This window comes from Diabrotica virgifera, chromosome 1 (assembly GCF_917563875.1).
Source record: "Diabrotica virgifera virgifera chromosome 1, PGI_DIABVI_V3a".
In the NCBI taxonomy this organism is placed as follows: domain Eukaryota; kingdom Metazoa; phylum Arthropoda; class Insecta; order Coleoptera; family Chrysomelidae; genus Diabrotica; species Diabrotica virgifera.
The window spans coordinates 186,241,747-186,263,818 of record NC_065443.1 but is presented as its reverse complement, the minus strand read 5'-3'; the positions used below and the strand labels follow the sequence as shown (position 1 = coordinate 186,263,818).

Sequence of the window (22,072 nt, the reverse complement as noted above, 5' to 3'; positions counted from 1 at the left end):
TACTTTTGGGACACCCTATATTAGGGAAATGTACCACCAAAATCAAGTGCCAAATGGGGAGTTGTATAATGTGCCCCAAATATATACACATTCCCAAACAATCACCAATATAACCGTAACCTCCCTGCACCTCCAATGGATCAACCAAATACATCAAATGCTTCCCAATAGTGAAGAGGAAATTATCATGGAAAACTCGAGCGACGAAGACGACGAAACCATAGAAAACATTCACGATTGGCAAACAGTCAAAAAAATTTCCAAAAAAAGGAAAGAAAACCCCAAAGTTGATAACACAACAACAATGCAAGTGAGTACAAACAACAGATTTGAACCATTAGAAAACCTAACCAATAGTAATAACACACCAGTAACACCTAAACCTCCACCTATATTTATCTATAGGGTAAATGCTATCAAAAAAATGACTGAAACCTATCAACAGTCATTAAAGCAGAAGACTACCAGTCGAAAGCTCTCCAAAATTATACAATAAAAATAAACACCAAAACTATTGAATCATACAGAAAACTTATACAGCATTTAAATAGCAGTAAAATAGTTCACCACACATACCAAGCAAAACAAGATGAAGCTTATAGGGTAGTTATAAGAAATTTACACCATTCGATGCCAGTTGAACAAATAAAAAGTGAACTAGCTAAATCGGGGCATACTGTCCGTAATATCATTAACGTCTTACACAGAGTCAATAAAACACCTCTGTCAATGTTCTATGTGGACCTAGAACTGAAAGAAAACAACAAACACATTTATACACTGGATCATATCGGCAACATGAAAGTCAGCTTTGAACCCCCTCACAAAAAGAAAAATATAACACAGTGTCAGCGCTGTCAACGTTATGGACACACAAAAGCGTACTGTACAAGACCTTACGCAAGCGTGAAATGTGGAGGAAGTCATCCAACGCCAGAATGTACAAAACCCAGAAATACACCAGCAAAATGTGCTCTGTGTAACGGAGAACACACTGCAAACTATAGAGGCTGCGTAATTTACAAGGACTTTCAAAATGTAAGAAATAATCGACAACGCGGAAATCAGTCAACCCATAATAATCAGAACCCACATCAAAATGTTAACCCAGCACCAACTTCACAGTATCAGAGTCAACAATCACAGTACCAACAACAGAATGGAACCCAATCCTATGCCCAAGCAGTAAGAGCAGGAAATCAAGTAGCTGACATAGGGTCTCAAATGAACTTATTCTTAAACGAATTTAAAGCAATGTTCACCCAACTAATGAATCAAAACAGCATGATCCTTACCACGCTAACAACATTAATTAATAAAATTCATTAGATCTGTTCTAATAGTCGAGTGGAACTCAAATGGTTTAGCAAACCATAAAGCAGAAGTAATCCAATTCCTAGAGGACAACAAAATAGACATCCTCTTTGTATCCGAAACGCATTTCACAGAAAGAAGCGTAATTAAAATACCTTAATACTCAGTCTACCACACTAGTCACCCAGATGGAACAGCCCATGGAGGATCCGCAATAATTATAAGGAACAATATACAACATCATCAAATGCCGGAACATAAAACAGATAAGATACAAGCAACAATACTTAATATAAATGCCAGGCCTTGGGACTTCGAAATTGCTGCAATATACCGACTGGGCAAATTCTCATGGTTGGTATTGACCTTACGTGAGAGGGAGTGAAAAACAGCTACTTTAAAAAGAGGTAGGTATATTAGGTCCGCCTAATATTGTCCAAAAAATCATTAGTGGAAGTACCTAGAGAGGAGAGGTTTGACGTTGTTGCCAAACTTATTGTTTTTACTTGACCTGTTGCATGTCGTCTTTTCAGGATTTGAACAATGTTCTATGACAATCAAATTTGGGCGAATTGATTTAAATGACAGCTCACTATTTTTATTGGGAATATGCCACAATTGTACTTTAAAATAATCTTACTCTAATTAATATTGTTTTCACCCAATTTTGAAAAAATGTGAAAAGTTTGAATTATCCATGTCCGTCTGTCCGTCCCTCCGACCGCAAACACAACTCCTCCGTCATTATACCAGGTAGAATGACAAATGAGGTGTTGAATGAAAGGCTTATAATCCAAGGATGGTACTAAAGTTTAGAAATTTTACCTAGTACTTCCGGTTTTAGAAATGCAACCGGAATTACTGTTTTGAAGTCAGCGGAATAGTACAAGCAATATATTATTCGACGCGCCTTAGCAAGACGAGAACAAATATATACTTCCGGTTTCATGACTGTCTGTCCGTCCGTCCGCGAAATATCCTTCGTTTAGAATGACAAGTGGGTGTCGAATGAAAGCTTATAACTCGAAGATGGTATTAAAGATGACAAATTTGACCTCGCACTTCCGGTTTTAGAGCTGTAACCGGAAGTACCGTTTTAAAGTCACCGAAACAGTATAAGCGATACCTATAATATTCGACGTACCTGAGCAAGATAAGAACAACCTATACTTTTAGTGTTTAAATCATTTCCGGTTAAAAAAGTTCTAACCGGAAGTGCCATATTATAGTCGCAGAAATTATACATGTAACATATCAATCGACGCGTATTGAAACGTCAAGCTTGAATCTTTAGTTCCGGTTTTGAAGTACCTAATTTCTGTTTAAACAATAAATATGACCGAAAGTTTAGTAAAAATGACTCAATCGCCAAATTAGTGAAATCTTATATCAATCGACGCAAAGTTATAACTTTGCGTCGATTTCAAATATCGACTTTAGGTTCTACTTTCGATCACTTTAGGTGAAAACCTAGAACTTTTGAAGTCCAATTAATTACTTGTTTTGATTTTCACTTCGGAAATCGTTTTATATAAATAAAATGTATTAATGTATTGTATTTTCGGAACGATTTCCGAAGTGGAAATCTAAACATCAAAAACTTCTTTTAAATTAAAATTGTGCCTTATTTCCAATAGTAAATTGCATTAAGATGCCACAAGAAAAAAAGTTTCAGAAAAATATTAATTGGCAACGTTGTGTATATCATTCACAGGTGGTCAGGTGTCAGGTGGGTGTGGTCACAGCCGAACTTGTGTCTATTTCTATTAACCTGTATAAGGTTAAAGTTTAGTATTCATTCATCTGTTGAGGGAACGTGTGTTGAATTCAATTTAAACTGGAGAAAAAATTACGTTTTTTATGTAAAAATAAGATAGGTATTATTTGGTATTTTCCAAATAATATCTTTGAAACCATATTTTCTTTAAGATTTTTTGGAGGTAATAGGTGTTAAAATAAAAATTAGTTCTATAAAAATGAATTAGAAAAGATAAAATTTGTTCTAAAAAAATTAAATCAAATAAAAAATAAAACTACTGTTGAAATAAAAAATAGTTCCAACACTACTGTTGAAATTAACAATAATTCCAAACAATTAGAAATTCTAAACTAAATTATATTCTTAGGGAAGTACCTAAATGTTTAAACAATCCACCATATTGTTGCAAACAATAACCAAATCTGTTATACAACGCATTTCTCATGGCGTTGAGTTCATCTGCCGATATGTTTTGGCTAAGTTGGATAATCTTTTCTCTCAGTTGATCTAAGTTGGTGGATCGTTCGAACTCATGCCCGTACAAATTGTTCTTTAGCATCCCCCAAAAATAAAAATCTAGGCGAGCTAAGTCGGGTGACCGAGGGGGCCATTTTATTGTACCGTCTGTACTGACACGTTTACCAAAAGTTAAAGATAAATCATGTTTAACAGCATTTGCATTATGTGCAGGACAGCCGTCTTGTTGGAACCATGTTTGGCTGAAGTTAATTCGAAGATGTACAAGTTCAGGAATAATTTGATTTTGCAGTAATTCAAGATATTTGACAGCGTTTAAATTCCCTTCGATGAAAAAGGACCAATATTATGGTCTCCCAAAATTCCAACCCAAACATTTAACTTTTGTGGATACTGTGTACGTACAGACACACTCAAATGCTTATTTGCCTGAGACCAATAACATACAACGGATGAATTATGTTTTTTGTGAATAGTGAAGGACTCATCTGTAAATAAAATATTTTTCAAAAAATTATTATTTCTATTGCATCTCCCCATCACACAAAAAACCATCCGTTTAAAATGATCATCAGGAAATATTTCCTGAGTCGTCTGCACTTTATAGCAATGGTATTTATTTCTTTTCAAAATATTCCTCACTGTTCTTGCAATCAAATCAACTTCATCGGCGATTTGTCGACTAGAACACGGCGTCGCTTCTGCCAATGCACAGACCTGAATTTCTCTAGTTTCTCGTTCTTCAGAGATTTTCTTTTCGCGAGGTTGATCTGGCGGGCAGCATGTTTTACACCTGCCATGAGTACAGCCAAACTTTCCAAAGTGGTGAATAATTGCCAATACAGTTTTTTCGGCAGGTAGGTATTGGCCTATTTGGAAAAGTTACAATGAATTCATTGATAGTGTCTTGTACTGAACGGTCCGGATGACAGTACAATTTTATTATTTGTACTCGTTCTTCAGCTGTATAAACAGTATTTTAATTCCTAATTTTTATGTTAACACCTCCAAGTCTACCTCTAAAAAGAAATAGCGAACTGACTTCGCGTCGCTTTAAGCACATTATGTGAAGCACAACCAAGGGCGGTCATAAGGGGGGGGCCATGGCCCCCCCCAAAGGTGGCAATGCACCTTAAATAAACTTGTCTAGTAACACAGGATAATGTTATGTTAAAATATTTTAAATTATTTACTCTGTAAATTAATTATTTTGAATGGATTCACATACGGATTTTGAAATACCTAGATACTGCAATCTGTAATAATGATAATTAATCATAATGCCTGTCTCTTCAACTCTGGTTACGCCAATGCAAGTGCATCGCCTCCCGCGCGAATTTCGACACCGGCGACGTCCAGTGTAGAAACAGAAACATAAGAATGCCTATGTACATATTTTTTTATGGAAGTTATATCGTTGTGTATTGTGTAGAAATTTGAACGTTCTGAAGTATCTATCGTCTACCCGATATACACTATCGTATCGTAGTTATAGAGGTGACATAGGTGCAGTGCACTATATATATTGCCGGATTGTAATCATCATTTTATTCCAGGGTGACAGGTGAGTAAAAATCCATAGATAGGTTAGGAATAATTTTCTGTTTGCTAACGGAACGAATACATCAGCAATGAGTAAATAATACTCTGCAGTTTTCTCTCGTCCAGCGCAGATGTTCGCTATATAGGATGCTATTTCGAAATACAAAAGTTAATAGATTCCGATTTGAACGAAAAGTGACTGCAAATTATTATTAGGCTCAAATGAAAAAACCTGGGCATATCCATCTCTCATTTGGCCGGAGTCACAAATGTTCTTTTTTTTTAGAAAATGAAGAGGGCAAACAATACGAATACGTTGAATTCGTATTTTTCTGTTGTTCCGAAGAAAGTAATTAAAGATGTGGGTGATAATGGGTCATCCCGGTCATCTTCCTCATCGTCTTCTCAACAGAATCTCGTAGTGCCAGAACGACTTACAACAGTATCATTACAAACATCAGTTAATAATGAAAATACTCTAAAGCAAGTCGCTGTAGAAAAGTCCAATGAAGTTAGTAACTACGACATTGGTCGAGTTGTTGATGGTTTGAGTGGTTTGGGAGACTTTCAAAAATATAATTATTTGAAAAATACGTGGGTTCCGGAAAAAAACTACTCATTTCCATTTTCTGAACATAACAAAAATAACAAGTTAGTTAAGCGGTACTTGAGATACGATCATCTCCAAAAATATAACTGGATTGCGTTTTCGGACTTGAAGAAAGGACTTTTTTGTAAGCACTGTGCTATCTTCGCAAATTCAGGTGGTAAAAATAAAGCAACAAGTTTGCAAAGTTTGGTTACCACACCAGTTACAAAATTTGCAAAATTATTTGGAATGGATGGTGTGCTAGATAAACATAATACAAATCGATATCACATTGAAGCGGTTTTATCGAGCGATAATTTTATAAAATGTTACGAAAACCGATCTTTAGATATAAGAAATTTGATAGATAGTGCTCGAGCCAGGCAGATAGAGGATAATCGAAATCGGCTCAAACCAATCATTCGATCTATAATTTTTTTAGCCAAACAATGTATACCTTTCCGTGGCCATAGAGATGACGGGCCATTGTTAGAAGAAAGCAATGTGACAAATAATGAGGGAAACTTCCGAGAGCTTCTTCGATTCAGAATCGAAGCAGGAGACAAAACTTTAGAAGAGCATTTAAGAAACACGTCGTCACGTGCCACATATATTAGCAAAAGAACGCAAAATGAGTTGATTGAATGTTGTAAAGACGAAATTTTGTCTGTTATCGTGAAAAAAATTAGTGATGCTAAATATTACAGCATTATGTTTGACGAAACTACTGACATAGCACATGTTTCCCAAATGTCGATTGTTATTAGATACTTAGAAGGTAACAACGTGCGGGAGGATTTTGTGTCATTCATAGATTGTCATTCTGAGAACTATGAGCTCAGTCCCGATACGTTGGAACCGGTTTTGAATGGTACTATTTTAGGAAAATCAGTGATAAAACAAGTTCAAAAATTTCGTTTACCATTGGAAAATTGTGTAGGAATTTGTACAGACGGATGCAGCGTAATGACATCAAAACAACAAGGAGCCGTCCAAGAAATTCAAAAAGAAATGAATATCTATAGCTGTACGATGTCCATGTTTCAATCATGCTTTAAATTTGAGTTTGTCGAAATCATCAAACGTTCAATGTGTGAGAAATGCTGTAGGGGTAATGAAGGAAATAATATCTTTTTTCAAAGCCTCTTCTAAACGCAATTATGTCCTCAAACAAACATTGGGTGATCAGCTCTCTGGATTGTGTGAAACGCGATGGGTAGAACGGCACGACTCCGTTCTGCAGTTTAAAGCATCGATTGAAAAAATTTTGCAAGCTTTGAATTTGATTTCCGAATGGAACGAAAGAGAATCTTTCAGTAAAGCTAGGACGCATATACTTGCGATCTCATCAAATTGCAGCTTTATTATCACTTTGTTTTGTCTAAATGAAGTACTCGCAATAACGTTACCTCTGAGCAAATTATTGCAAACAAAAAATTTGGCTATAAGCTCTACACAGAATGCTGTTCTAAATACGCTGCTTGTTTTGAAAGACAAACGCAACAATGCAGAAACAAATTTCAATGCTTTGCTTAAAGAAATAATGCCATGTCTAGAAAATTTGAATATAGATTTATGTATTCCAAGAGTGAATAAATTCATGAAAAATCGACCTAATCCAGATATTCATTCCTCCACAGAATACTTTCGAATAACGATATACATTCCTTTACTTGAAAGTATCATTTCCGACATTGAGTGTCGTTTCCAGCAAGAAACCATGGATGTATTTAATCTGCAAATATGTGTTCCTGCTATATTAATTCATTCAAATGAAGATGACATCCATTCCGCCGTAGAAATTTTGATTGCAAAATATGGAAGTTTGTTTGAGACAGTTAGAGACGTGCTGAAGTCAACTTTTATTGCAGAGCTACATTTATGGAAAATGAGATGGAAACACAGCAAAGAATCGGAAATTCCGAGCGATGATCTAAATGCTCTCATACAATGTGATGAAATGATGTATCCAATCATTAATAAAATTTTAAAAATATTGTGTACTCTTCCAGTAAGTGTTGCATCTGCAGAGAGGAGTTTTTCAGGACTGAGAAGACTTAAGAGTTGGCTGAGGGCCAATATGGGTGAAGAACGGTTAACTGGCCTTGCACTAATGCATGTCCACAAGGACATTGTTATTAACGAAGACAATAATAATAGAACGTTTCGCTAAAAGTGGAGTGAGCCGAAACATAGAGTTCGTCATGTAGAGTATTAGTTTTTTGTTTATAATTTCATTTCATTCGAGTTATTGTTATTTTCTCTTTTCAATATATAAAACATCCCATTCTGCGTTTTGTGTCTGTATTGAAATTGAGAGCTAATATCTAATTGTACAAAATGGCCCCCCCCCCCCCTGAATTAAGATATATGACCGCCCTTGAGCACAACAACTTTGAAGAGTGGAGAAGCGGTGCGGTGTCAGTAACTGACAGGATTAATGATTATGGTACTATGTTGCCAAAATTATCGTGTTTTATTGGAAATTATGTTACAATTTCGTCAAATAAAACTGCGAATCTGTAAATTTCTCATGATTTTGAGAAATTTTGTAGCAGTATTTGTCAATTAGTGTTTAATTTTTAATATCCTCACCCAGTTCAGTCCAATTTTTTGAATCAATTTAATGTTTTAATTCAAATATGTAATAGCAACCCTGCATTTTACGTATAATACCTGGATCGGTAATAATCGTGTTTCGTGTTGACATTCGCTGATGGGCGTGCATGAACAATGTGGTGGGGAGGACAAGGGGAAATACGATTGATATCTTTGTCTATTCGCTGAAAACATGATTTTATATCTTTGTTAGATATCGCATTAAATTTTGCTATACCAACCATGACATTTTACCGAGCCTCTATAGCCCTCCTAGACATAGAATCACAACTGAAGAATATGAAGAACTATTCAACAAGCTAAGTAACAAATTCATTGTTGGAGGTGATTGGAATGCTAAGCATACGAATTGGGGTTCACGACTCATTACACCAAAAGGCAGAAGCCTACTAGATGCCATCAACAACACAAACTGCACCTACTTATCGACGGGACAACCAACATACTGGCCATCCAATACAAATAGACTACCAGATCTACTCGAGTTCTTCATCCTAAAAGGAATTGCAGCAAACTACACAAACATAGAAGCAAATTGGGATCTCTCGTCTGACCACACGCCAATCATAGCAACAATCAGCACCCACATAATCAAACGATCTGAAATACCCAAGTTGACTTCCCCTAAAACTAATTGGTGTGAATTCAAGTACCAGCTTGACACAAATATAAATCTTGGAATCAGACTAAAAGAAAAAGATGACATAGATAAAGCTATAAACCACTTCACCTGCCAAATTCAGCAAGCTGCATATCGAGCTACACCATCAACTCCAAAGCAAGAAAACACAAATACCACTCCGGTGTTATATTAGACAAATATTAGACAACTAATAGTCGAAAAACGAAGAGCAAGAGGTAGATGGCGAAGAAGCCACAATATTAATGACAAACACGAATACAGGGTGTTTCATTAATAATTGTCCATATAGTAACTGGAGAAACCTTAGCACAAAATACGAAGATTTAACCTAAAACTCTTAAATAAAATGTGGTTCCTTACTGAGTTACAGGGTGTTTTATCTAAAAATTTAAAAACTATTTTTGCTCAGCATTTTAACACTATTCGACGTATCCTTTTCATACTTGGCAGGAAGTGCGACTACTAGACACCCTACTAAATTATGATAAACAAACGTTTCTGGCTATTACCAGAGGCGTACTACGGGGGAGTGTGACTGGTTGACCCTTTCCAAATTCTACGCCACTGGCGGAATTGCTATTTTAGTTTAATTATTGGATTCTCCAATACTTTCTATGAAAATAATATACTCCTCATTCATAACGATAAAGTCATTAGTTTTCGAGATCTTTGAACTTAAAAATGAAAGACACAGTTATTTTGATTAATGTATTGTGTCGCTTCATTTTTAATTTCAAGTATCTCGAATACTAATCATTTTATCGTTTCGAGTGAAGAGTACATTATTTACATAAAAAGTACTGGAAAATCAAAAAAATACACTAAAATAGCAATTTCGTCAGTGGCGTAGAATTTGGGAAGGGTCAACCAGCCACTATCCCCTGTCGTACGCCTCTGCTAGTAGCTAGAAACGTTTATTTATCTTAATTTAGTAGGGTGCACAGTACCTACACTTTCTGCCAAGTATGATAAGGATACGCCAAATAGTTTTAAAGTACTGGGTACAAATACTTTTTAAATTTTAATCATACGAATCATATATCATAAATTCATCAAAATAACTGTGCCGTTTCATATTTAACTTCAAATATCTGGAAAACGAATGACTTTATCGTTACCAATGAAGAGTATATTATTTACGTAGAAAGTATTGGAGAATCTAAAAACGGCACTAAAATAGTAATTCCTCCAGTGGCGTAGAATTTGAGAAGGGTCAACCATTCACTATCCCCTGTCGTACGCCTCTGGTAGTAGCTAGAAACGTTTGTTTATCATAATTTAGTTGGGTGTATAGTAGTCGCACTTTCTGCCAAGTATGAAAAGGATACGTTGAATAGTTTTAAAATGTTGAGCAAAAATAGTTTTTAAATTTTTAGATAAAACACCCTGTAACTCAGTAAGGGACCACATTTTATTTAAGTGTTTTAGGTTAAATCTTCGTATTTTGTTCTAAGGTTTCTCCAGTTACAATATGGACAATTATTAATGAAACACCCTGTATAATCGGCTAACCAGACAATTAAGAACAGCGCTAAATGATGCACGCAATGCCACATTTGAACACTACATTAGTACCTTGTCTAAAGAAGATCACTCAATATGGAAGGTAACAAAACACTTAAAGAGACCTACAGACCACAACCCGCCAATTAAGAAAGATGATGGTACTTGGGGAAGATCAGACCAGGAAAAAGCTTCAACATTTGCAGAATACTTAGCTGGTATTTTTAAAGAACACCAAGCAGAGAATAATGACTATGGAAACTTAATAAGAGACTTCCTGGATAGTGCTTGCCCTATGACGCTCCCAATAACACCATTCAGTCCATCAGAAGTTAAACTAGAAATAGAAAAATGCAATAGCCACAAAGCACCCGGATTTGACCTAATAACAGGATTAATACTGAAACATCTTCCGAGAAGAGCATTGGTCATGCTAACTACAATATTATACAATAGTGCACTCAGACTGACACATTTCCCAATCACATGGAAATTTGCGCAAATAATAATGATTCACAAACCGGGTAAACCTCCAAATAAAACATCATCCTATCGACCAATCAGCTTGTTGCCGACAATGTCTAAGATCCTCGAAAGACTACAGAAGATAGACTGAAGAAGGACATTAATCTAGATGTAGAAATGCCCACACACCAGTTTGGTTTTAGAGAGAGAGACACTCCACAACACAACAGACTCATAGAATTATAACAAAAATCGTTACTGCTATTAGGAAAAAAATATTGCACAGCGGCATTCTTAGATGTAGAAAAGGCATTTGATAAAGTATGGCATACTGGACTCTTATACAAGCTCAAAAGTATTCTTCCAACCCCCTACTACCTAATTATGAGATCCTACATTGAAGATCGTTACTTCCAAGTAAAATATATCACAGCAACTTCCACATATTTTCCCATTAAATCAGGCGTACCGCAGGGTAGCGTCCTGAGTCCTCTCCTTTACCTATTATTTACCGCAGATATCCCAACCACTGAAACAACCCAAATATCAACATTCGCTGATGACACCACCATAATCGCTGTCAATGAGGACCCCATTATCGCGTCTGCACAACTGCAAATCCACCTTGACCAATTGGGAACATGGCTCAACAAATGGAAGGTGAAAGTAAATGAAACGAAGTCAACCCAAGTTACATTTACAAACTGAAGGGATGTATGTCCAATAATAACATTAAATGATACACAATTACCAGTCAGCACACAAGTCAAATATTTGGAACTAACCCTTGACAAAAGATTAACATGGAAGCCGCACATTCAAGCCAAAAAAACCCAGATCAACATCAAAATACGACAAATAAGCTGGCTTATTGGTCGAAAGTCAAAACTCAATATTGAAAATAAACTGCTCCTGTATAAAACTATGATAAAACCAATTTGGACCTATGGTGTTCAACTCTGGAGTTGCTCAAAGCCATCAAATGTCAAGATAATACAAAGAGTCCAATCAAAAATATTGAGGATGATATTCAACGCACCCTGGTATGTAAGCAATAAAACCCTACACGAGGACTCAGCTACACCTTTGGTAGAGGAAGAAATTCAAAGGATCACAAAGAGCTACCTTGATGGACTGAGAAGTCATCCAAATGATGAAGCAAGACTGCTAAACACTCCTCCCGAATTCGCAAGACGACTGAAGAAACTATGGCCAACAGATTTAATAAATTAAATAAATATATTATGATCTAATGTAAAAATTATAATAGGAGGGTTGCCACAGGGCAGCTTCTCCCTCATGTATTTAACATTCAAACTATTTACTTATAACTTCGATGAAGCAGATTGTAAATTAAAATATGTAAAAAAATTTCCCAAGTAAAATGGTAAATAAAATAAAATTTTATTGTTATTATAGAATGTCTAATACGGTTCTTCAAAAAACAGAAAAATTTGCAAAATAATTATACTCCATTTATATAGAAGGAGAACTACAAAGTAAGAAATAATTACCGAAGTTATGCCTATGAAGTTTCGGAATTCAGCGACTCGTCCGAAGAGGAATCCCCACATTTAAGTCTATTATTATTTTATCCAAAACAGTGGAACAGTATTAATATGCTATTTGTCTGTTGTTTCTAAACAAGTAAACTGTTTCTAAACGTTTCGAACTCCAGTGTTATATTTTTCCTTTGAACTTGCAACAAGCGCCGTCTGTCTGAGCCTTCCCTTGTTTGCTGATTTCACTGAAGTTAAATAAAACTATTTACTTATTACGTAACCACGTTGACGATGTACCCTAGTTAGGTTTGTTATTAATACTTCTAATCTGCTCCCGTGACCATATCAGTGTAACTTGAATCTAGCGCTATTGGAACAATGTACAGTTTATACGATGTCAGTTGGACAAGTATAAAAACAAAATTCGACACCGAGTGTCGGCATCTTTTGTAAAACATAGGCGGCGCAATAGATATTAATGAGTAAACTTTTATTTTAAATTATGGTCTAAAATTTGTTAAACAGTAATAATATTGTTAATTATTCTCATTTCTTTATGCAATTGACACCAAAGATGATTAAAAATACATAATACAAATGCAACTTACCATGCTTATTAATTTAAGAACTAAAGAAATGAGCCTACACAAATGAGCCTATGTTGCGAAAATGCTGTCACGATCCATTACTTTTGTGTCAAATTATCTTTATTTGTATCATTGATTAGCTATATATTTAGAGTACTGTAATCGCCAACCAATTTTACATCTATAAGTTATTTTTTAATATGCAAATACCCGTCAACGAATACATAATTGTCCAAGTTCAATGCATAATAATCACCTAGGAACGTTGTTTTTTCTGTCACTTCCAACTGTAATGCATTAGGGAGAATTCGATAATCTATTACTCACTGAAAAAAGGGGTTTGGGATCAACATTAGATAGAATTTTTTACATAATCTCAGAGTCAGTGTGGCACTGAGTGGTACTCAGGTACATGCTAACGTGTACGCAAATAAAAAAGTTACGTACACGCGAAACGCCATCAAGTCAGTTACGTCACTATTTAGCGTGCACTGTTACTGGTTTTTTGCGTACACGCTAACTTGAGCCGCGTGTATGCTGTGGTAAGAATATACCGCGAGTATCAGTAAGTCATAGTGTTAGAATGTGTTTAATCGCGTTGTGTTTACACTTTAATATTGCTTAGTAAAGAGATTTCTTATGTTTTATTTGTTTAGTGTTTGTTTTTAAATTAACTATGGAGTGTGGAAAATTATTTAGTTCTGTTAATGAGTTTAACAAAATTTTAAAACAGTATAAAAAAGATAAGAGACTATAAATTAATATATATTTTTTTAGTCATAAGTGACATAGTATTACCGTCCAAAATTAAAATAAAAGGAAGACCTAAAGCTTTCACAATAATAATTAACTTGTTCTGAAGCTATTTCCTTGTGACATTTTTGAAATCAACTATTCTAAATGGGAAATAAGCCACAATTTAACTAAAAAAATATTTTATTAACGTTTTGACGTCCAAATTGGACGTCGTTGTCAAAATACAAAATATTAATAAATTAAATAATAATGTTCTTGCTTAGTAAAAAATTTCTTTTAATAATTTATTTAATCTGACTAATATTTGTATTTTGACAACGACATCGGGTAGGACGTCAAAACGTTAATAAAATCATTTTTTAGTTAAATTGTGGCTTATTTCCCATTTAGAATAGTGGATTATAATAATTAACTTGCGTATAAAAATTATTTTAACAATATGTTGTACATGTCATGTCAACTAAATAGATATTTATTTTGCGATTATAATAATTAACTTGAGTATAAAAATTATTTTAACAATATTTTGTACGTGTCATGTCAACTAAATAGATATTTATTTTGCTAACCTGAAAATATACTTTTATATACAGGGTATAACAAAAATACAGGTCATAAATTAAACCACATATTCTGGGACCAAAAATAGTTCGAATGAACCTAACTTACCTTAGTACAAATATGCACACAAAAGAAGTTACAGCCCTTTGAAGTTACAAAATGAAAATCGATTTTTTTGAATATATCGAAAACTATTAGAGGTTTTTTTGTTGAAAATGGACATGTAGCATTCTTATGGAAAGAACATCTTAAAGAAAAATTATACTGAAATTTGTGCACCCCATAAAAATTTTATGGGGGTTTTGTTTCCTTAAACCCCCCAAACTGTTGTGTCCGTTCCAAATAAATTATTATTGTGGTGCCATTAGTTAAATTCAATATTTTTAAAACTTTTTTGCCTCTTAGTATTTTTTCGATAAGGCAGTTTTTATCGAGTTGCGGCTTCTTTTTTAATATGTTTACATAAAAATTTTATGAGGGTTTTGTTCCTTTAAACCCCCCAAATGTTTGTGTACGTTCCAATTAAACTATTACTGTGGTACCATCAGTTAAACACAGTGTTTTTAAAACTTTTTTGCCTCTTTGTATTTTTTTAATAAAGCATCTTTTATCGAGATGTGGCTTCTTTTTTAATATGGTTCAAAATATACTTAAAAATGTAAATCATAAATAAATTTTCATATTATTACCAAGTCTCCATAACCGTACTTTACCATATGCAAATATGTGGTGGATTTGATAAACATTCAAATATCTCGATAAAAACTGACTTTTGAAAAAAGCACTAAGAGACAAAAAAGTTTTTAAAAACTTGTGTTTAAGTAATGGCTCTACAATAATAATTAAATTGGAACGTACACAAAAGTTTGGGGGGGTTTAAAGGAACCAAACCTCCATAAAATTTTTATGGGGTGTCCAAATTTCATTATAATTTTTTCTTAAAATACTACTGCCATAAGAATACCACATGCCCATTTTCAATAAAAAATATCTAATAGTTTTCGATATATTGGAAAAAATCGATTTTCATTTTGTAACTTCAAATCAAAGGGCTGTAACTTTTTTTCCGTGCACATCTGTACTAAGGTAAGTTAGGTTAAATCGAACTATTTTTGGTCCCAGCATATGCGATTAAATTTATGACCTGTATTTTTGTTACACCCTGTATGTATACATACATTGATTTATTACAATTATTAAGTTTGAAACATCTGAATAGTTCTGCTTCCCTTCCCTTTAATAACAAATATTTTTCTATCAAACAAACACTAAACATATCAAAATAGCGTGTAGGTACCAAATTATACAGTCACTGCGTACGCTAAATAATGACGTCACTGGCTTGATGAAGTTTAAGCGTGTACCTAACTTTTTTATTTGCGTACACGTTAGCGTGTATCTAGACCCAGCGGTTAAATATAACAACTGAAGGTTTAAATAGTATGAACAAAGCAAATCTAAAAGAATTTGCAGGGTTCAAAAGACCTCTTATATTATAAGAAACTATTTAGCCCATACTAACTGAAGATGACCATTATAGTCAAAAAATTCTTATTGGTCACTGTGATGATTGCTATAACAAAATTCCATTAATTACGATATCCAATCTGCGCAATTTCGCGTCATCAAATCTTGTAAAATATATGGAACATCCTGTATAAACATATATTACAGTTATTAAAATTTAAAATTGATGATTAAAAGTATATAATACAAATGAAATTTAATGTGCTTATTAATTTAAGGACTAACGAAATGAGACAACAATTTTATTATACAAATAAAATAAATAATTGTAAGGCTATGACGACGACACTGTTTATATTGAGTTTATATTGCTTGCCGCCTTTGAAACATGAGAAGGAATTTGGCCAGATAACGATACGATTTAAGTGTAAGCATTTCCGAACAATTTGACCAATTACACTTCAGTATTGCCCAATAAGATACGTTAGAAAGTAATAAGCCACACCCGTGTCCATGTGGACTGCTACAAGGAATGATCAATTGCAAATATTTATGAATGGTTTATCTTTATTTCTATGCTCGCCGTAGAATTATTGACTGGACCCCAAAACGTCCTCTGGTTCAATTCACATCGTATCTACTGTACAGGCCGCTATCAGTGTAATTGAATCCAGCTCGATAACCAATGTTTAGGCTGCCTACGCAACTTTTCTCCGAATTATGAAATGAAATTACCGATTTGAATGGACTGTATATATTTTTATCACTAAGGTTATCACATGTTTACTCTTTAAAGCCAAGAAATGAACTGACTAAAACATCAACTTGCCACTAAGAGGCCGTATTTTCACGCAGGCAGGGCCGTCTGAGGACAATACATTAAATATTGCAGCGAACATTGTGAAATAAAAAGAGATGAAACTTAAAACTAGTAGAGGTGAGAAAATATCGGTAGAAACCTATAATTTAATTTAAATTGCATTACCACTATTGAGAGTTTCCACCTTTAGACGTCAGACTTCAGTCATACTGTACGCATGTCGTTCTTCCTAACCTAGTTTTATTAGGTTATGTCTGTCTTTTCTTCTTTTTTCGTTTATTGGCCTCCATCTACTTGAGTATTTGGCCAGCTCATCGTCTCAGAATAAAGAAAAATCCCTAATTCACCTACAATTTGAAGTTGATATGGGACAAATACAAAAAAAGTAAAAACTTTTATCGTTCAGGGATAACTGCCGACCATTACGCAATCTGATTAAGCCACACTTTTAGTTTGAAATTAAGTTTATTTGACGTTTATATTTCGATTTGACCTTTATTTGTGTCAGCCGAAACGAATAACATGGGATATTTAAATAAAATGTTTTTAGACGTCATATATATATTTATGACAAGTCAACTAGCCACGTATAAGAACTATCTTATCTCGTACTACCTCATAACTTAAAATATTTTCCACCTTTTCCGCTATTTTGCGGGCTATTAGGGCACTCATCACTGTATACAGATATTGATAACTAAATGAAATATATAGGTAACTGTCTACCAGAGATAACACTCTGGTGGACTGGAGTAATGCACAATTGTGTATTTTGTTTATATAGGTACCTAAGGTGTTCATCTACAACATTTTCGTTATACAAAGTATTTGATAAATAATATAATTTTTTAAATATTGTTTATTTATAATTTTTATGTGTACATTAAAATGTAGGTACCTATGTATAATTTTTACATATTTTTTTTAGTAATGGGTCTACAGAGAATATTTTCAGCTACAACAATAGTAGTGGGTATATTTATAACAGTAGATTATGGATTGTGTGATGAATTTCGTTGCCGAGGATATGAACGAGAAAAGATTTCTGAGGATACTGGAGCATGGAGTGGTCAGACCCATGCAATTTGGACAACTGTTTATATTGCTGGTTTGGCTGTATTTGCAGCTTATTTTACTTTATTGGATCGTTATATTTTAGCTAATAATGATCAGGTAAAGTATTTATTCTGTCTATGAAATCAAAAATAAAAATTAGTAAAAATTTTAACGAAACTGGTGCAGTAAAAGTTATATCCAAATCATTGCGCAGAAAACCTACAGCAGTTGAAACCAAATTCATGTTAAAGGTTTGTCAATATAGTACTAGTAGTAGAAAAAATTAGGAATTTTAGAAAATCAGAAAAGGCGATTAGGCTACAGCGGGGGATTACGGCCACTGAGGTAATCGGCAAAAACCGAACGGCATGCTCATTGCTATAGTCGGTTCGCTAAACTCAGACACAACTGGCTAGTGATTTTAGCGGGTATTTTTTTTGTTTTTTGCCAATTTTGGCAAAATTATTATCTATTTAGTAATTATTAATTGTATAGTAATTATTTTTTTTGCCAATTTTACCAAATTGGCAAAATTACTTGCTAAAATCACTAGCAAGTTGTGTCTGAGTTTAGCGAATCGACTATAGCTTGGTTTCAAGCACTGCACAACAGACGCAGTCTTCAGCTTAATCCCGAGCTGTGTGTATGTGCCGATGGTTATTGTGAACAAATCGTGTTTTGCTCGTGCCGCTATAAGGAACTGGCATTTTCAAACGTAAGTGTTGACGATTTGATTACTAGTAATTGATGAACTAATACGTAAATTCATAGACTACTAAGTATATTTCAAGTATTGTAATATACATAGTTTGTATATAGCATTGTTAGTCCATCGATCCGAATGTACACACGTATTTTACATTGTTTCTGGAAATTAAAAAGCTGGCTCAACGTTTAACACCCATTGAAGTTCGGAGATGTGCATATGACTATGCACAATCCAACAATATCAATGTCCCATTCAATCAAGAAAAACAATTGGCTGGTAAGGACTGGGCCGCTGGATTCACGTCTAGACAAAATATTACCTTAAGAAAACTGGAAGGAACTGGTATTAACCGAATTAAGGCATTTAATCGTCAAGAGGTATCAATATTTTTCGATAATTTATCTTCTTCTTCTTCGTCTAGTCATTCACGTCCACATCTGAACATAAGCCTCTTCAAGTCTTCCTTTCCATTGTTTTTTGTTGTACGCTATTTGTAGCCAATTTTTCCCGGCTGTCCGTTTCAGATCATCTGACCATCTCATAGGAGGTCTGCCTCTGGGTCTTTTGTGTTGGTATGGTCTCCAGGTTAGAATTGTTCTGTGCCATTTGTTTAGATCGCTCCTAACTGGAATTTGGAAAAAATAATGAAATTTGATTAAAATGTGTAATGTACGGCCAGTGGGCCCATAAGGTATGTACCGGGTGGTCCAATAAGCCGATCTCTCGGCTATGTTTCAGAAACTATTCATGTTATAACTTTAGGAGAAAAAATTCCTTAGTAAAGTGGCCAAGAGAAATCGCAGGAAATAACTTTTAAGTTTCTGGGTTAACCGCTAAGGGGCGTAACCTGTGAAGAAAAATTTGAAAACCAGTTTTTTGTGAAATATGCCCAATTATACCAAGTGTTAAATAAGTAAACTAGAAAGAGGCCTAAATTCTGCACAAAGTTGTTCAAGTACTTTTTTTATTTTTTTCAAATAAAGGGTGGGGGAAAGTGGGAAAGTATTTGTGGATAAATACCTATAACTTTGGCCTGGATCAACCGATTTTCACGAAATTAGTGTTATTAGAAAGAGTGTGGATGATTTAATTTACATCAACTGTAAAACAATTGCATTTAGTTTTAATTGTCATGGGTAGAGGGTACTTTCGAATAGAAAAAATTAAAATTTGTTTTTCTTCAAAATGTTTAATGGAAACACCTATTTATTGTAAATTATAATGGAACTGGATTAAATTCGTAACAAAAGGGCGCAAACCGCATGTTGATAGCATTTGTCGAACTCGAGATATGAATAAAAACGCATAAACATAAGTAAGTATAGTATTGACTCACCCTTTATTATAACTTAAAATTAAATATGTGGAAGAAAAACCATACAAAAATATCTCAATCATTAAAACTTAATGTTCAATTAAATGTTCAAATTGTTTTCCATCGTTGTCCACACAAAGAAATCTTTCGCGCGTAGACATAACAGCTGCTTCAATCTCAGCTGTTGATATACTATTTATTGCGTTTATAATGCGCTGTTTCATGTCGTCTCGCGTGGTTGGTCGAGTTTGGTACACTAAGTCCTTCAATCTTCGCCACAGATAAAAGTCCAGACATGTTGAGTCTGGAGATCTAGCTGGCCATGAAAATATACTTCCCCTTCCAATCCATTTATTTGGATAACTTGCATACAAATAATCTCGAACTCGTCTGGAAAAGTGCGCAGGACACCCGTCATGTTGTAATATCATATCTCTTCTTGTTTGTAAGGAAATATCTTCCAATAAAACAGGCAACTGATTTTCCAGAAAATCCAAATAAGTTTCGCTATTTAAAGTTCTATCAAAGAAATATGGACCTAGGATCTTTCCAACGCTATACCACACAAACATTAAGACTCCATCTACCTTGAAGCTGCACCTCCTGTATCTAGTGCGGATTTTCTTCAGCCCAATAATGCATATTATGCAGATTAACACCACCCGCACTATTAAACGTAGCCTCGCCTGTCCACAAAATCTTTCGACATGATATGCCTTTGTTCTTCTAGCAGACCTAACATCAAATTGCAGTAATCCAGCCTTGCATCAAAATCTCTCTCATGTACAGCTTGGTGGAGAACTACATGATAAGGATGCAGTCTAAAAAAAAACAGAACAATAAATATTGGTGAAAAAGAAACCACTATATTTAGGTACTAAAACTCAAAAAATCTTGAAATATCCACAATTGTTTCACAAGATAAATCGTGCTTAAGTATTTTTAAGAAACGGAAAATTTTTAAGAAATATTAAAATAACAGTTGAATTTAAAGTTTAAAGGGAATTTTAAGTTTCTGATCTAAACGTTCACTTTATAATATGAAAAACCAACCTGTGATGTTTTAAAATCCTTAGAACAGTAGTTTTGGGTATGTTTAATTCTATAGAGATTTGCCGACTACTTATATGTGGATTCTGTTGAATTAAAGCAAGATCATTGATTGAATTATCTTCGGTCATACATCTACTACGTCGTTTAAAACAAGGACGATGAAAACTACCAGTTTCTCTTAATCTTCTTGCTTTTCTTTCAAATACTTGTTTGCCATAATGTTTCCTGGCAGGATATCTTACAGAATATATACGTGAGGCAGTAATACCTCGACTTACGCTACCCCGATTTACGCGAACCCGGAGTTATGCGATTTTCAAATCTTTTCGATTTTTCTTCAGAGTGTTAAATTACACAATTTCTTACGTATTTCTCATTTACGGTTGTGTACGGAATGCGTATTGTTATTTTTATACGGAGGTTTTTTATTTTATATCTGCGAAGACTCAAAAGACTACCAATGTCATCCAAATGAGGTAAAACTGATTCTCCTGCATTGAACAAGAATAAAAACATGTTATTTTTGAAATGAAAACTTAACATAGTTAAAGATTTTGATACAAAAGTGAAACTTGGTGAATTAGCAAAGAAGTTTGATCTGTCGTAATCTACGGATAGAACAATAATAAAGAGCAAAGAAAAAATTCATGAAGATTTGAAAAGTGCATCTTTAAATTCAGCCATTGTTTGTATACGTCACGGTATTATAGCCCAGATGGAAACAATGTTCAAATTATGGTGTAATAATCAGTAACCGTGAAAAAGTTGCCCTATTGATCAGGACACAGTGTGCTCCTAACGAATGCTGATTTTTGGGAGACTGAAAGAGGATGCTGGGGAGATAGCTAAAGATGAAGAGTTTAAAGCTAGAACAGTTGGTTCAGCCGATTCAAAAGTGACTGTAGTTGGCATAGCATTGCAGAAAACGGAGAAGCGGCAAGTGCTGATAAAGAGGAAGCATCTTGCTATCCAGTTCTGGAAGAAGATTCCTAAAAGAACTTTTATTATGTAGCAAAGAGTTAATTCTCTTCTTTTTCTTCTTCTCTTCCACACGAAGAGAAAACCATCCAGGTTTTATAGCTGATAAAGATCAATTTACAGTGTTAGCTGGCACGATTCCAGCTAGTCATTGTAAATTAAAACCTCTTCTAGTTTATCGCAAGGGCATTAAAAATTGAATCTAAAACTGACTTCCTTGTGATTTGTAAGTCTAATCATAAAGCTTGGGTGAGAGATTTCCTTTTTTAGGACTGGTTTGGTAATCATTTCATGCCGAAAGTTGAACGTTATTGTCAATCTAAACAAACTCCAGTGATGCCGTCGGCGGCACACCAG

At 34.4% G+C, this 22,072-nt stretch overlaps 1 protein-coding gene across 1 annotated transcript in view; it reads left to right on the top strand.

Annotated features, from left to right (window-relative positions):
* LOC126878981 (uncharacterized) overlaps positions 1-22,072 on the top strand; it is a 131,388-nt gene that overhangs the window by 61,783 nt on the left and 47,533 nt on the right. Inside the window, exon 3 of the mRNA XM_050641844.1 lies at positions 17,533-17,777. Coding sequence (XP_050497801.1) covers positions 17,533-17,777 — 245 coding nt within the window. The remainder of the gene's footprint in view (positions 1-17,532; positions 17,778-22,072) is intronic.